Consider the following 15,777-nt stretch of genomic DNA (forward strand, 5'->3'; position numbering starts at 1 on the left):
GGCCAGGGTGATAACTATTTACTCATTTTACTTTGTGATGTGAAACACAATTGTGAAATGTAACGTACAATATTAGCTGATATTATTAACCCTTGTGTTATCTTCGGGTCATTCTGACCTATCAGTCATTGTGACCCACCGTCGTATTGCGACAACTTTACCGCATACAAAAACAAAGTGAAGCATTTTCTTTTAACCGTTGGGCTGTCTCAGACCCCCCACATTGCGAAGGTTAAAAGATTTTTTTTTTTTTTTTTTTTGTATTGGGTAAAATTGGGTAAACACAACGATGGTTCGTTATGAACCTTTGGGTCATGTGATCCGAAGGCAGCACAAGGGTTAAGGAAGTAAGCCCACATCTACTTTCGGAAACGGTTGTCTACTATTTCACTGAAGCATTAGCATGACATCAGCTTCTGTTGCCCGGGCAACACATACTACAGTGGTCTATGATGCATCTGTTTTCAATCGTTAAAATAAACATTCCTCACAAATACATTTTCGTTGTAGGATTTATTATGACATTTCATTACAAATAAACGATTTGTTGGTGAAAGTATCATTACCTGTGGTTTCAAACCAGTGTTGCTCACTGCAACGCTGTAGCCTAGGCGAGGCACACTACAAAAACATCTACACAGCTGTTTAGGAAGTCAAACGGCGACAGAACATGTTCGGCAGTCCCCTTACTTAAATCAAAAGTCTTTCAATAGGTGAAAAGATCTGACTACTAACCTGAACTTCATTGCCACAGCCTAAACTTTGTCAATCTGTTCATGAAAATAATTAATTTCAGCCTAAACCGTACAACGGAACGTTGAATCAAATTCAACCAACGCAATCGCTACCAAGACGAACACAGCAGTAGTCTAGTACTGTACTGTAGTAGTAGAATTTACGGGGCAGCTTCTCCACACAGGGCTATATCGCATTTTGCGTTGTTACTGACAATGATCGCTACCAGTGAGCTTTTTATGAATGAGCGATTTTCCACTAAATAAATGTCAAGCTTATTTACGTTTTGGGGGGCATATTTTCAGTTAGCAGATGGTACTGTTTGAATCACGATTCCATCTTCTACTGCTGGTAACGTCGTAGAATAATCTTCAAAGGGGGTTCTTTATTCATGAATGAATGCAATATGAGTAGGCTAAATGCCTGAAAATATCACGAGAAGGGAAAAACTTAAAAGGACTTAAGTCATAGAGATTAGGTCAATTTTTTACACCGGTCTACCAAATGTATTAGTTTTGATTCAGCTATGAGGCTGCCTCTTGCAGGGGAAATGAGAAGACATCTATTTCATTCTACACTTCACTCGTATTTTGAGTTGTAAATGAGCAGCAAAAAAAAAATGCTTTTAAATCTATGTAATATTTATAAATAATAAGTATGTATTTTTATATAAAATATACAGAAATATCAGTTGTAAAAATGTCATAAAAAAACGGACGCCTGTGCAACCGACGCAAGCAAGCACACCCTACAATTTCCCCAGAAATTGTACCCTCTCTAGTTCTCCCATGTCATCGGTCATCAGATGTGCACACCTGGGTCCAATTGGTCATCAGTTTGTCGCCACACCTGTTCCAGATCTCCCATCAACCGGTTCCCTTTAAAAGCCCTTTGTTTCTGTGTGTTTAGTGTGAGAGAGGATTGGTTTTGTGTTGAGCTGTGGCAGAGCTCTGGTATGTTTGGTATTGGTTTTCCAGGGTGGTATTCGTTGTAGCTCGCTAAGCGGTTTAGCGAGCTAATTTTCAGGCTAAGATAAAAAACGCCCCTCTTTTTGGTTCGTGGAAGCAACTTTGGATAAATCACCATGGTAACATATCAATTAGCACTAACCTGCTCCAGAGCAGGCTAACATAAGTGTAGCTGGATAAGCTTGCCACACCCCCGAAAGAAAACATGGCAGCTCCCTTTTTGAGAGACCCAGTTGACGAAGGAGCTATTCTAGTTCGATTAGCTTTCCATACCGATAGAGTTATTCGCGATCGCCAAGATCCTTTGTGTCACACGGATGAGTTTCTGTTTGAGCAATATCGATTCAGCCGACAAGGACTCATTTATTTGCAAGACCTTCTCGGGCCGTACATTGCAAATCTCACACGCCGCAGCAGAGCTTTAACTGTGCTTCAGACTCTCTGCATAGCCTTGAGGTTTTTTGCGTCAGGTACATTTTTATACAGTGTAGGCGATGCAGAAAACATTGGCAAAGCCGCAGCATGCGTTGCTGTAAGAAAAGTGTACTTGGCGCTCAACCAGCTGATGAATAAATTCATCATATTCCCAGGCCATGTCCCAGTCAATGACATCAAAGAGGGATTTTATGCAATTGCAGGTAATTGAGTAAATAAATATTTGACCATTTCATGAAAATGCATTCTTATCACTATTCATTACGGAGCTTATCATTATGCAGAGTTTCCTAATGTCATTGGCGCAGTGGACTGCACCCATATCTACCTGAAAAAGCCCTCTGGGCCAAACGAGGCAGATTTTGTGAATAGGAAGGGCTTTCACAGCCTTAATGTGCAGGTTCTTATTACATAATTTTCCTCAAATTACATTGCTCTAAAAACAATCATTTGTCTTTGACAATAGACATGGACCTTGCAATTGCCTGCTGTAGGCTACCCATGTACTGTACAATACCCATGACTTGACTGCAATTCATCTTAGATGATCTGTGACTCCACTTGCCTGATCACAAATGTTGAGGTCAAGTGGCCGGGGTCTGTCCACGACTCCCGGATATTCCGAGACTCCACACTATGCCACAGCTTTGAGCAAGGTATAGCAAATCTCATGTCATTCAGAAATTGATTATTTTATGTAGAGGTGATCCAACATTGTTCATATCATATACTAGGTAACTATGATGGGCTCCTAATTGGAGACAGGGGTTACGCCTGCAGGCCCTGGTTCATGACCCCCTATCCCGAGCCAGCCCCAGGCCCTGAAGTGCGGTTCAACGGTGCTCTCGCTAGAACGAGGGCACGGATAGAGATGACCTTTGGCCTACTAAAGGGCAGATTTAATTGTCTGCGGGGGCTGAGGGTGGAACCGGACAGGGCCTGTGCGATCACAGTGGCATGTGCCAGTCCGTCTCTCCTGCAGCCTTACACCCCCACCCGCCACCTACGGTCTTCTTCAGACAACCGCCTGGTGGTCCCACCGCTCAAGACCGCCCGGTCCCAACACAAGCTCTTCTCCTGTCTGGCCCCCCAGTGGTGGAATCAACTCCCCACCTCCATCAGAGACACTGACTGTCTCTCCACCTTCAAGAAAAGGCTCAAGACGCACTTGTTCCGGGAGTACAACGGTACTTAGGAACGGTTCGCTTGACCCGATGTTAGTTTCCTCAAGGATCACAATGACTCTTGCTTAGAGACTTGTTGCTCTTGTGGTTAGTGGTAACTGATTAAAATTTTTGTTCTCGCTGTGATATATTGTTTTATTACTGTTGCTTGCTTTTTTCCACAGGTACACTTGCACTTATAGCTGTTCATGTTGTTTAATTGTAACTTGTTTAACTACATGCTCTTATGGTTCTTCCCTTTGGCACTTACTTTGGTTGTTCACAATGTGTGCTTCATGTTTTGGCTACTCGCGATGTTTTTTGGCTATCTTGTTGTTATGATCAGTGACCTATGCACTTTGTAAAGCTCTCTCTTGGAAGTCGCTTTGGATAAAAGCGTCTGCTAAATGAATAAATGTAAATGTAAATGTAATGTGCCGTGCTCCACAATGTGGCCACTCTCAGGAGGGAGAGGGTCCAAGTGATCGTGGCCCATCCTGAGGACGATGTGGAACCGATCCATCTCGATGAGCGGTCTGGACCGGCTGCAAGGGACATAATTGCCTAGCATCATTTCAGATAGCTGTCCAGATGACTTTGGGTAATGTTGGACTCATTTCATGTTCTTTATGTTTGCATGTTTCATTTATTTGGTTAGCCACCCTCTTTGCTTTTAAGTTACCCATTAATAGTCCATCCTCAGCCATCATCGAGTCCATCCCAACTCAGTCTGGTTTGCACCTTCACTGCCAAGGACCAAGGCAGACTGCAGCAGATCATTTGGTCCCACCCTGACCTGTTCCACTCCAGGACCAGCAAGAGAGCAAGCAGGATCATTGCTGACTAAATGTAAATGTAACAAGGGGCTCACAAACAAGCCCACTGCACCACACTGACTCTGGGACCCCCGCACACAATGCACTGCAGTTTGCATCCTTATTCATTCTGATTCTGAATAGAGGAACATGCTGAAGAATAATGTAAGAGATCCATGTTGTACAATAAAGCCTTTATTTTTTCCCCCTTTATTGGTTATCCTGTAAATGAAGGTGCACAAGAAATAAGATTTTCAGTTTAGTTACAATTCATGGCAAAGCTCACAAATACTTTAGCCAAAGCTTTGCTTTACAGGGTTAGACTTACATTCAGCTGCCGTTTAAGCAATTTAACCTCCAAATCCAGCTTAATTGAGCTTAAGTGGAGGTTGTGAATCTTGGCACGCAAGTAGCGCTTGTATAGCGTGCGCACATCTTCAGTGTCAGTCTGGAAAAAAGACAAACCATTCATAACTTTGTTCAGTGTGGTGGTCAGAGGCCAACTAAACTCAGACCTCACAATGTGTGGGTATTTAATGAGAACTCACCTCCCCATCCCCAGTTCCCAAAGAGCGAGAAGGGCCAGGCTCCGGCGGAGCAGGCCGTGGTCCAGCAGGATTTGCCTAAAGGAATGCATTGATGTAGTGAGTGCCAGGAGTGAGTGGGATAGGAGTATTAGTTAACACAACTTGCATTTACCAAATCGCTGGAGAAGGCGGAAAGTGTGTCCTCATCGTCTAGACCAACCTCCTGTTAGTGAATTAGGAATTATTAGGAACTGTGGGAAAGTGCCTTCGGTTTGAAAAGACACACACTATGAACATGTTTCGAATCATTACACAATGATGCAGAAATATCAACTTACATCAGTGGGCTCCTCTCCCCTGACCAACAACACATTGGGAGGTGGCTGCAGGAGTGTGATCGAACCTCCGGCCACTGCAAAATGTGACGATGGTTAACCAAATGACTAATTATGAAGGAAACTCATAGAATGAAGTGCACCTACCTTGGACATACGGATTCTCTCCTGCCACCACCTCTCCAGAGGAGCTGACCCCAGCTATGCCCTGCATAATTGGCAGCCCTGTTGTTGGCCAGGGCCAGCTCCTCAGCAGGGGTTAGCTCAGGACCTCGGGGTCCTCCCCCCGTCTTCAGCATATCCGCCTTTTTCTTGTTTGCTAAAATATGAAGGATATGACACTGACAAGCTGTTCAATACATTACCATGGCACATATTGTATTGACTCACCAGCCTGAATGATGTTTTTGTGCTTCACTTTAACTTGCTCCCAAGTTCTTTTAGTGGCTGGGTTGCAACTACATGGGGGTTGAAAGCACTCATAATTATATGACAGTGTTATTAGTACACCATACCATATCATTATTGTTGGAAATGATTAAAGTGGACTCATGATACGGAGAGAATCTAACACAGTTTCTTTTCACTGCTTCAATTGATTGAATAATACATAGCCTACATATATACTGTGATCCGCCCATACACAGATTTGCACATGCATATTCAAACTCATACTTCTATATGGTCATCTACACATACATGCATATGCACATATATAGTACATGATAAATAAGCGCTTTCAGTACATACATCATCATAAGTGTCTATGAATTCGTATCAATTAGATACTCTTTGGCCTTGGTTTTATCTAGGCCTCCTTATTCTGTAGGAGTTGAGATCATTATTTTCGCTAGCAAGATCTCATTCGATGATTAATTTCCATTAAGCCTACTGCCAGCAGGCACATTTAAAGAAATGTGATCTGATTGGGTTAATGAGGCACTTAAGATGAGCCTATACATTTTCCCAAAACTTACGCATTTAGCTTATCGGCAATTTTTTGCCAAGCTGCCTGTCTTGCTCTGGCAGCAGTGGCGGTGTTTGACTTAGCCATTATTATTTCTTTATAGTCTTTGTAGAGACTCATTATTATCGTTTAATCCGATGGCGAGAATGTCACCGCTCTCTCTTTAACGTTTGTCATTTCCGCCATAATACCGTTAGAAAATCACGGTTTTGGGGATCGACCTTTCCTGCCTTTTGAAGTAGGACGTGCACGTGCAATTTCCCTGAGAAGTTTAGCCTGATTGAAATTAACCACATGATTTGGATGCGGATCAGCCGTTGACGAACCGATATTTGCTGTTCTCACTCATCTCGCTAATGTTAACGGGCTAAAGGGACAATTGATTAACTTAGCTTCAACCCTTACGACGAACGGGGCTCTGGTTTACTGGTTTATCTCTGTTTATGCATTTTTCTTTACCATTTCCCTGGATTAAGACGAGTGGGGGGCTCTGGGCTCGTACTTGGTAATCTGTCTGAGCCCTCTTCAGACAGAAGCTGAGTCGTTAGCAGAGAACTGATGCTTCAGTCTCTCTGAGTACAGTCGTTTAGCCTCTCTCACCGCCTTGCTAAACCTGTTCTTCGACTCCTTGAATCTGTTTCTATCCCCACTCCTTAATGCTTCCTCCTTCTCTGACCTCAACCTTCTGAGCTCTGCTGAGAACCAGGGCTTGTCGTTGTTGAAGTTCACCCTAGTGCGTGTTGGAATACAGCAGTCCTCACAGAAGCTGATGTATGATGTCACAGCCTCTGTGAGTTCATCCAGACTATTGGTAGCAGTCATGAACATCAGTACAGTCTAAGCAAGCCCGCAGATCCTCCATAGCCTCACTGGTCCACTGTTTTGTTTGTTTACAGAGCTTTAATTTCTGCCTGTATGCAGGAATCAGATGGATCATGGTATGGTCGGAGTGACCCAGTGCTGCACGAGGGACGGCGTGGTAGGCTCTACTGACTGTAGTGTAGCAGTGATCCAGAGTGTTCTCTTCTCTGGTAGGGCATTTGATGAATTGTCTGTATTTAGGGAGTTTGTGGCTGAGATTACCTTTGTTAAAGTCGCCGAGTACGATATCAAGGGAATCCGGATTTGCTCGCTCCACAGTCAGAATCTTGTTCGGCGAGCATGCATTGGGCCTCTTTAACCTGTGGACCCGGCGGCATGTAAACTCAGAGCAAAATGAGCGACGCAAATTCTCGTGGCGAGTAAAAAGGTTTACAGATTATAAAAAATGATTCCAGATACGGAGAACAATGTTGCAGAATCACTGTCACATCTACACACCAGCCACTGTTGATGCAGAAACAAATACCACCGCCTTCAGTTTTGCCAGAGAGCGCAGTGTCCCGGTCAGCTCTCACAAGTTGAAAGCCTGCCAGATGTAAGGTGGTGTCTGGGATCAAATCGCACAGCCATGTCTCCGTGAAGCACAAAACCAAAGATGAAAGAAAGTCTCTATTTTTCACCGTCAGTAGCTGAAGTTCGTCCATTTTATTGCACAGTGAACGTACGTTGGAGTGGAAAAAACTTGCAAGCACTGTTCGGATTCCACGTCTGCGTAGCCGAACTAGCGCTCCCGCTCGCTTTCCCCTTCTACGGCATTTCACTGCATGAGCAAAGCCTAGCGCGGCACTGGCTAGAATTCCCACTAAATCTGCCACTGGAAGCAGAAAAGTAGGAAATAAATCCACAGGAGTTGTAGTCCTGATGTTTAGAAGTACTTCTCTTGTTAGAGAACCCCGGACATCTTGTTAGAATACTGAATTAATAGACAAAACAAGACAAAACAGAGAGCACCTAACGACCGATGCAGCCGTCACCGGCGCCATCTTGATCACACAGTAGTGTGTGATGATGAAGAAAGTGTTTTGTCCGTCTCTTCATAAAGTTCTGGATTTCAGTATTATCAATCTGCAGATTGGGAGAGAAAACCAGACCTCTGACAATAAATGACAACACAACACCAGGCTTAGGTCTCAATCATGTCTCTTTCAGCTCTGAAAGCCGGAGGACCATCAAGGGCACAAGAATGTAAACATAGATTGTGACAGTCAGGCAGTAATGACGTTTCAACAGTCTCAGAGAAAGAGATTCACTGCTCCCAACACATGACAACTCTCAGACTAGAGAGTTCATAGTTGGAGCTCTCCTTGTAGTCATGACAAGGAACGTTTAACCAGTACTTTCTCCTGACCCCGAACATCTATTAACCCTGACACATAGACACCATATACTGTTATTAATAGCAAGCTTAAATGAGAACGTACTAACTAGTATCCAATGACTAGTTCTATTGATTAGTGAATAATGTAAGCACACAGGAAATCCCAATGTCTTCCACAGTGACCAGGCTGGTGACCAGCATGACGAGGAGGTGCCAAGCTGTTGTGGCTGCGTATGGATCTTCCACACGCTACTGAGGTCCCTGATAGTGTAAAATGAATAAAGTGTAAAAATGGCCAATATGTGTTGTTTTTTCCTTATTAATGTGGGAGAGTGCAATCATCCAATCCACCAAGCAACTCAAAACGAGAGTGAATACCAAAAGAAAAATATTGCAGGGGATTTTGGCAATTTTGGGGGGGGGCCGCTACCCACACGGTTAGCTGTGTTGCTCATTCCATGAATGCACGATCCTTACAAGTTGTACCTCGTTGTAAAGGTGAATAATCAGGCTTTCCAACGATATAAAATACAATACCAATTGGTATTATTGAAGGGGAGGAATAATCAACCAAAATAACGTTTCCGAACTTTTTTTAGGAGTTTATAATAAAGTTCTGTGTAACAAATTATTAACAAAGGAATTATTTTGAACCCCCCAGTCTGACATGGAACACTGTATTGCTACATGTCGACGTTTTCAAGGGTTTTTAATTTTACTCAATCGAAGCTTCTGTATCTTGTCATCGACGTCTGGGCTGGTCCGTGTTGGAGTGCGTTGGCGTGTTCTGCTGCGGTTGTTTCTCCCTTCCTACTAGGCTGTGCCTCAACCTGTGTCTTCAAGTGGGTGGTCTCCGCACTATATGCAACTGGTCTGGTTTCTTGGAGCATCGCTCGTCAACGCTGGTGTCTACTACGGGTCCACTGCTGTCGTATGTGTATGTATTTCGCTGTGGGGTAAGCATACATGAATGCACATTCCTGATTGTAGATTAAGTCATGTTTGCAGTCGGTGCTGCTCGCATTATCCTAGGTCGGCCTGCCTGCGTCAGTCTACCGTGGTCATCTCTCTAAACCCCCGCACTGGCATCCCGAACCATGTTTTGTGATCTACCTCAATGGATGCGTGCGGTTACCTTGTTGTATTCGCTGTGACTTGTTATTGTTTCTTGCTTTCTACAGGTACACTCTTGCACTTTGAGGTTTATGTTGTTCTATTGCACTTTGTTAACGGCATGCTCTTCTGGTTTTTCCCATTGGCACTATTTGCTTTCACGATGTATGCTTCGTATGTTTGGGGCTGTCTCGTTGTTATGGTTATTGACCCATGCACTTAAGCTCTCTCTTGGAGGTCGCTTGGGTAAAAGCGTCTGCTGAATGAATGAATGTCTATGTAAGGGATTTATGGCTGGGTCAAAATGTCTGCTCAGTGTCAGTCATGTGTGTGCTAACTGCAATGTGCTCTCAGGAGCCCGACGTGTCGCTAGGCGGTAGTGGATGTTTTTTGCTCTTTGGGTTCGGCGTCGTAGCGGGCGCGCATTTCGTCATCTGTCCGAGTCCTGTGTGGGTCAGCTGGACGGGTGCGGGTTGCATTGTGCTGCACCCGCCGGACGATTTAGTGATCGATTTTCCATCCTCGCACCAGCTCGGTGCATTTCATCATTGTCGCACTCGGGCATCTACTCTTATCTCCCAAATGGGATCTTATTTTGGACGGTACGTTTATTTTTGGGGGGGGAAATCGAGACATCATTTTAGAAAATTCCATGCATTTTTTTCGGAGGGGAAGATAAATTTGCGTCGTAGGAGAGGCAAACGAGCCGGTGCTCTGGTGCGACTCCGTCGGCGTGGGGCACGCACAGCGTTACTGGGGATATTTCTCTCCAACGTGAGTTCACTGAGCAACAAACTGGATGAACTTCAGCTACTGGTGTGGAAAAACAGAGACTTTCATTCATCTTCCGTTCTGTGCTTTACGGAGACATGGCTGAGTGAACTGATCCCAGACTCTGCGCTACAGCTAGCAGGTTTCAAACTGCTGAGAGCGGATCGTGACCCTGTGCTCTCTGGCAAAACGAAAGGCGGTGGTATTTGTTTTTACATTAACAGTGGCTGGTGTGAAGATGTGACAGTGATTCTGCAGCACTGTTCTCCTGATCTGGAATAATTTTTTATTAACTGTAGATCTTTTTACTCGCCACGAGATTTTGCATCATTCATTCTGGTTGGCGTCTACATGCCTCCGCAGGCTAGCGTCAACGAGGCTCAACGTGTGCTCGCCAGCCAGATACTGAGTGTGGAGCATGAAAATCCGGATTCCTTGGTTATTGTGCTAGGCGACTTTAACAAAGGCAATCTCTCTCAAGAACTCCCAAAATATAGACAATTCATCAAATGCCCTACCAGAGAAGGAAACACCTTGGATCACTGCTACTCTACAATCAGCAAAGCATACCATGCGGTCCCCCGAGCAGCACTGGGTCACTCTGACCACACCATGGTCCACCTGATTCCTGCATACAGGCAGAAGCTAAAGCGCTGTAAGCCTGCTGTGAGGACATAAAAACAGTGGACCAGTGAAGCTATGGAGGATCTGCGGGCATGCTTGGACTGCACTGACTGGGACATGTTCACGACTGCTACCAATAGTCTGGATGAGCTCACAGAGGCTGTGACATCATACATCAGCTTCTGTGAGGACTGCTGTATACCAACACGCACCAGGGTAAGCTACAACAACGACAAACCCTGGTTTACAGCTATACTCAGAAGGTTGAGGTCAGAGAAAGAGGCCGCGTTTAGGAGTGGGGACAAAGACAGTTTTAAGGAGTCAAAGAACAGGTTTAGCAAGGCGGTGAGGGAGGCTAAACGACTGTACTCAGAGAGACTAAAACACCAATTCTCTGCAACAGACTCTGCTTCTGTCTGGAGAGGGCTCAGGCAGATTACCAACTACAAGCCCAGAGCCCCCCACTCCACTAACGACTCCCGCCTGGCCAAAGACCTGAATGAGTTCCATTTACATTTAGTCATTTAGCAGACGCTCTTATCCAGAGCGACTTACAGTAAGTACAGGGACATTCCCCCCCGAGGCAAGTAGGGTGAAGTGCCTTTCCCAAGGACATAACGTCAGTTTGCATGACCGGGAATCGAACTGGCAACCTTCGGATTACTAGCCCGATTCCCTCACCACTTAGCCAACTGACTCTCTGAGTTCTACTGCAGATTTGAAAGACAATTGGACAGTCCTGAACTACCCCTTCCCACCCAGGAGGTCTCCCACCTCCCCCCCTCTCCATTCAGGAGGGTTAAGTTAACAGACATTTCAAGAGGCAGAATCCCCGCAAAGCAGCTGGGCCGGACTCTGTCTCTCCAGCCACCCTCAAGCACTGCGCTGACCAGCTGTCTCCGGTGTTTACCTACATCTTTAACAACTTCCTTGAGACATGCCATGTGCCAGCCTGTCTCAAGTCCTCCACCATCATCCCTGTGCCCAAAAAGCCAAGGCCAACAGGACATAATGACTACAGACCCGTCGCCCTGACCTCTGTGGTAATGGAGTCTTTCGAGCGCCTGGTGCTGGCACACCTTAAATCCATCACAGACCCTCTACTGGACCCCCTGCAGTTTGCCTACAGAGCCAACAGGTCTGTGGATGATGCAGTTAACATGGCCCTCCACTTCACCCTACAGCACCTGGACTCCCCAGCATCCTATGCCAGGAACCTGTTTGCTGAACCTGCTGAACGTGCCTGATTCCACCTGCAGGTGGATCACAGACTTCCTGTCTGACAGGAAGCAGTGCGTTAAGCTGGGAACACAAGTCTCTGACTCCCGGTCCATCAGCACCGGATCACCTCAGGGCTGCGTCCTTTCTCCTCTGCTCTTCTCCCTGTACACCAACAGTTGCACCTCCAGTCATCCGTCCGTCAAACTCCTGAAGTTTGCGGACGACACCACCCTTATTGGGCTCATCTCTGGTGGAGACGAGTCTGATTATAAGTGGGAAGCGGCCAACCTGGTGACCTGGTGCAGCCAGAACAATTTAGAGCTCAATGCTCTTAAGACAGTGGAGATGGTTGTGGACTTCAGGAAGAACACAGCCCCACTCACCCCCATCACCCTGTGTGACTCCCCAGTCAACACTGTGGAGTCCTTCCGCTTCCTGGGCACTATCCTCTCCCAGGACCTCAAGTGGGAACTGAACATCAGTTCCCCCAACAAGAAAGCACAACAGAGGATGTACTTCCTTCAGCAGCTGAAGAAGTTCAACCTGCCAAAGACAATGATGGTGCATTTCTACTCAGCCATCATTGAGTCCATCCTCACCTCCTCCATCACCGTCTGGTACGCTGCTGCCACTGCCAAGGACAAGAGCAGGCTGCAGCGTATCATCCGCACTGCTGAGAAGGTGATTGGCTGCAATCTGCCTACCCTCGAGGACCTGCACACCTTGAGGACTCTGAGGCGAGCGAGGAAGATTGTGGCCGACTCCTCCCACCCTGGACACTCCCTGTTTCAGTCACTCCCCTCCGGCAGAAGGCTGCGGTCCATCAGGACCAATACCTCACGCCACAAAAACAGTTTCTTCCCTTCCGCTGTTGGCCTCTTCAACAAGGCCAAGGGACCACACTGACTCTAATGACTTCCTGCTTAAAACACACTGCTTTTTGCACTGCATTACAAAATTGTATCTTGTACATTTGTATTTTTTGTAATATTTGTATTTTTATATTGTAATTTACGGCAACTTATATTTTATTTTATTGTATATTTAATTCAATTCTAATCCCACTTAGTACTGCTAGTTTATGTACCTTTAGTATAGATAGTCCACATATTTAAATTTTAGGTCCCTATATGTTTATTGTATGCACCTTCCTGCCAAAGCAAATTCCTTGTCTGTGCAAACTTTCATGGCGAATAAATCCCATTCTGATTCAGATTCTTCTTCTGAACTGTTTGATGTGAAAACGTTAGTTACCTTAGCTAGCTAGCTACTGGCAAGTAGCTTACATTAGCTAACAACGTTAGCTAGCTAGTAAATGTTAGCTAGAGCTTCATTATGGCTCTGATGTTAACTCTAGCTACTGTACACTCACATAACGGTTCCCATTTAGCACACCAGAATGACAGTCACAACCTATGGACAACGAGCCTCTCATCGTCAAATAAAAATCCCAGGGTATTTACTTTTTTATATTTGCGAACTCAAGTAAAGTAAAAAATACATTTACCTTTAGTCTTCTGCTGTCGTGTCAGTGTCAACTCCGTGGTTACAGGTATATCACAGCACCTGCAATTGTGCTGCGCGGCAGTCGTGTCTACTATAAGTTTGTTGAGGTATACCAGTATTCATGGCATGTTTGTTATTTGACAGCTTTGTAACTATGTATTTCCAAGCTACAGGCATTGAAGTATTGTCATGTTGACTGTAAGCTGTTTTAGGAAAAGTGATAGTACTAGTACACGTATGTTTGTAATTAGACAGCTTCTTTTTTTTACTTTGTAATAACTATGTATTTCCAGTGGTTTTCATGTTATGTTGCAGTCATGTTGACTGTAGGTTTTTGAGGAAAACCATATATTTGTAACCAGACAGCCTCTTATTTGAAATTTTCTAATAATGATTATGTATTTCCAAACTACAAGTGTTGAAGTTGTTTCCTAGCAATGGTATATTTGCTGTCCATTTCTATTCCTGATTGCAAGTGACAGTAAAAGATGCGCACTTACACTGGTAAAAACACATTTTTATAGCATATGGACACAGTTTGCGTGCTGATTTGGCAATTTTCCGGGGGGTACTTTTATTCCGGGGGGTACTTTTATTTGGGTGATAAGAGTATTTTGCATGCGCATCCTTCCTCACGGTCGGTCGTCGTTCCCATCTGTGGACTTGGCTACTCGGTTCCGGCTCTGCGCGATCTAGTTCATGGATGAGGGTTGCAATCCGATTTGCGTCTGGGCCGTGCTCGGGGGGGTTGGAATGGTTTGTCGTTCTCTAATGGAGAGGTGCAACTCTGGCCCCTGGCTTCGTACATTGTGTTGGGGGTCGACGCAATGAAGAGGTAATGAGTCGTGGCTCGTTGGACTCGATTCAGCAGGAGATGCAAGTCACAGCACTGTTTTAACTGTATCCCAGTAATTGTACCCCATTTGTCTTAGGTTAGTATATTTGGTTCGAGTTCTCTGTGGAGTATCCCCCATCCTTTTTTCTGGTCTCATGGTCTTTCCCACGGATCGGTATCACTGCCAATGTCTCCACTTCTATATATCATGAAACAGAAGAAGAAGAACAACACCATATCCACACTCATGATAATGAAATATTAATGCTGAGGCGAGAAATATTACCCATCCTCCGATGTTCTGTCTGCTTTATCCTATAATTTCTATACTGCATCTGCTATAGGAGGTGCTCGTCGAAGTCGAGACGCATGGATCCATTGTGGTTGACCATTAACCTTAACAGCTGTTCTGGTTGCCAAAAGAACCTGAGTCGGAGGTCCAAATCTTGGCTGGTCCTGCTGAGCCAATGTTTTTAAACTGCGTACCAAAACATAATCACCCGGCTGAAAACTATGAATACTCTGATCACCTGGAGTAGGAAGAGAATCTGTTAATTGTTGATTAATTTCAGACACAAAAGACCACAACTGCTTCGCATAATGTTGTTGAGTTTCCTGCAACAATGTTAAATCTTTTGCTGGTGTCTTGTCCATCACCACACCTAGAGGAAAAGGTCTAGCCATTAAAACTTCATGGGGGGCTAATCCTGTGCCTGAATTTGCCATAGCTCTTATTGATAGAAGCACCTGTGGAAGGGCATCTATCCAGGTAGTTTGTTTTGTCTGATGTAATTTCACTAGTTTTTCTTTAATGGTCCTATTTTTCCTTTCCACTTGTGCTGACCTTTGAGGGTTATAAGGAATATGAAATGTCCAATTAATCCCTAATGCTGCTGCTAATTGTTTGGTTACTCTTGAAGTAAAAGGAGTTCCATTGTCAGAGTCTATCCCATTTGGTATTCCAAAACGAGGAATAACATGTTCCATTAAACACTTAACTACTGTTTGAGCGTTTTCTTTTCTTGTCGCAAAGGCTTCTGGCCATTTTTTAAATCGATCCACTATCACTAGAAGATACAAAAATCCTCTGCACTTGGGCATGTGGCACTTGGGCATGTGAGTAAAATCTATCTGTAATTGTTGGAACGGACCTTCAGGTTTTGGCAAATGATCTCTTTTAGCTGGATTGACGTGTGGATTACAACGAGTACAGATTAAGCATCTCTTAACAAAATCTCTGTTGTTCTAATCCAATTGTAAAGAACAATTGTGAAATATAGTGCATGAGGCTTTTATACCCCACATGAGTTGCACCATGTCCATAGGATATTAAGGATTCATACGCTATTTTTGGTAATGCTATTCTTTCATCTACATTTTTCTATAAACCATCGTTGCGCTTTACGCATCCTTTCTTCCCCAAAGTTGAACTTCAGATTGCATCGCCTGATTCTGAAAATATATCAAATCATCAATAGTAAACGGAGGATCTGAAATTTGAATATTCACAAAAGCATGATTCATCCATGGTGGAAAGGACGCATTTAGCGCTGCATCTTTGG

General features: G+C 44.5%; 1 protein-coding gene and 1 long non-coding RNA gene across 2 annotated transcripts; one reads left to right on the plus strand and one right to left on the minus strand.

Moving 5' to 3' along the window:
* The first annotated feature begins 1,908 nt into the window (after nucleotides 1-1,908).
* On the plus strand, nucleotides 1,909-3,869 carry LOC136940277 (putative nuclease HARBI1). Its single transcript, XM_067232323.1, has 5 exons — nucleotides 1,909-2,341; nucleotides 2,423-2,538; nucleotides 2,683-2,794; nucleotides 2,873-3,095; nucleotides 3,734-3,869. Exons 1-5 carry the CDS (start codon nucleotides 1,909-1,911, stop codon nucleotides 3,867-3,869), a joined length of 1,020 nt encoding a protein of 339 aa, XP_067088424.1.
* Nucleotides 3,870-4,293: 424 nt separating this feature from the next.
* LOC136941303 (uncharacterized) lies at nucleotides 4,294-5,169 on the minus strand. The gene is made up of 6 exons (XR_010876476.1): nucleotides 5,126-5,169; nucleotides 4,982-5,055; nucleotides 4,816-4,866; nucleotides 4,665-4,739; nucleotides 4,445-4,564; nucleotides 4,294-4,338 (listed from the first exon to the last, which is right to left on the minus strand). It is a non-coding gene; the product is annotated as an uncharacterized lncRNA (long non-coding RNA).
* Between the last annotated feature and the right edge of the window lie 10,608 nt (nucleotides 5,170-15,777).

The sequence above is a fragment of the Osmerus mordax genome, chromosome 3 (assembly GCF_038355195.1).
Source record: "Osmerus mordax isolate fOsmMor3 chromosome 3, fOsmMor3.pri, whole genome shotgun sequence".
In the NCBI taxonomy this organism is placed as follows: Eukaryota; Metazoa; Chordata; class Actinopteri; order Osmeriformes; family Osmeridae; genus Osmerus; species Osmerus mordax.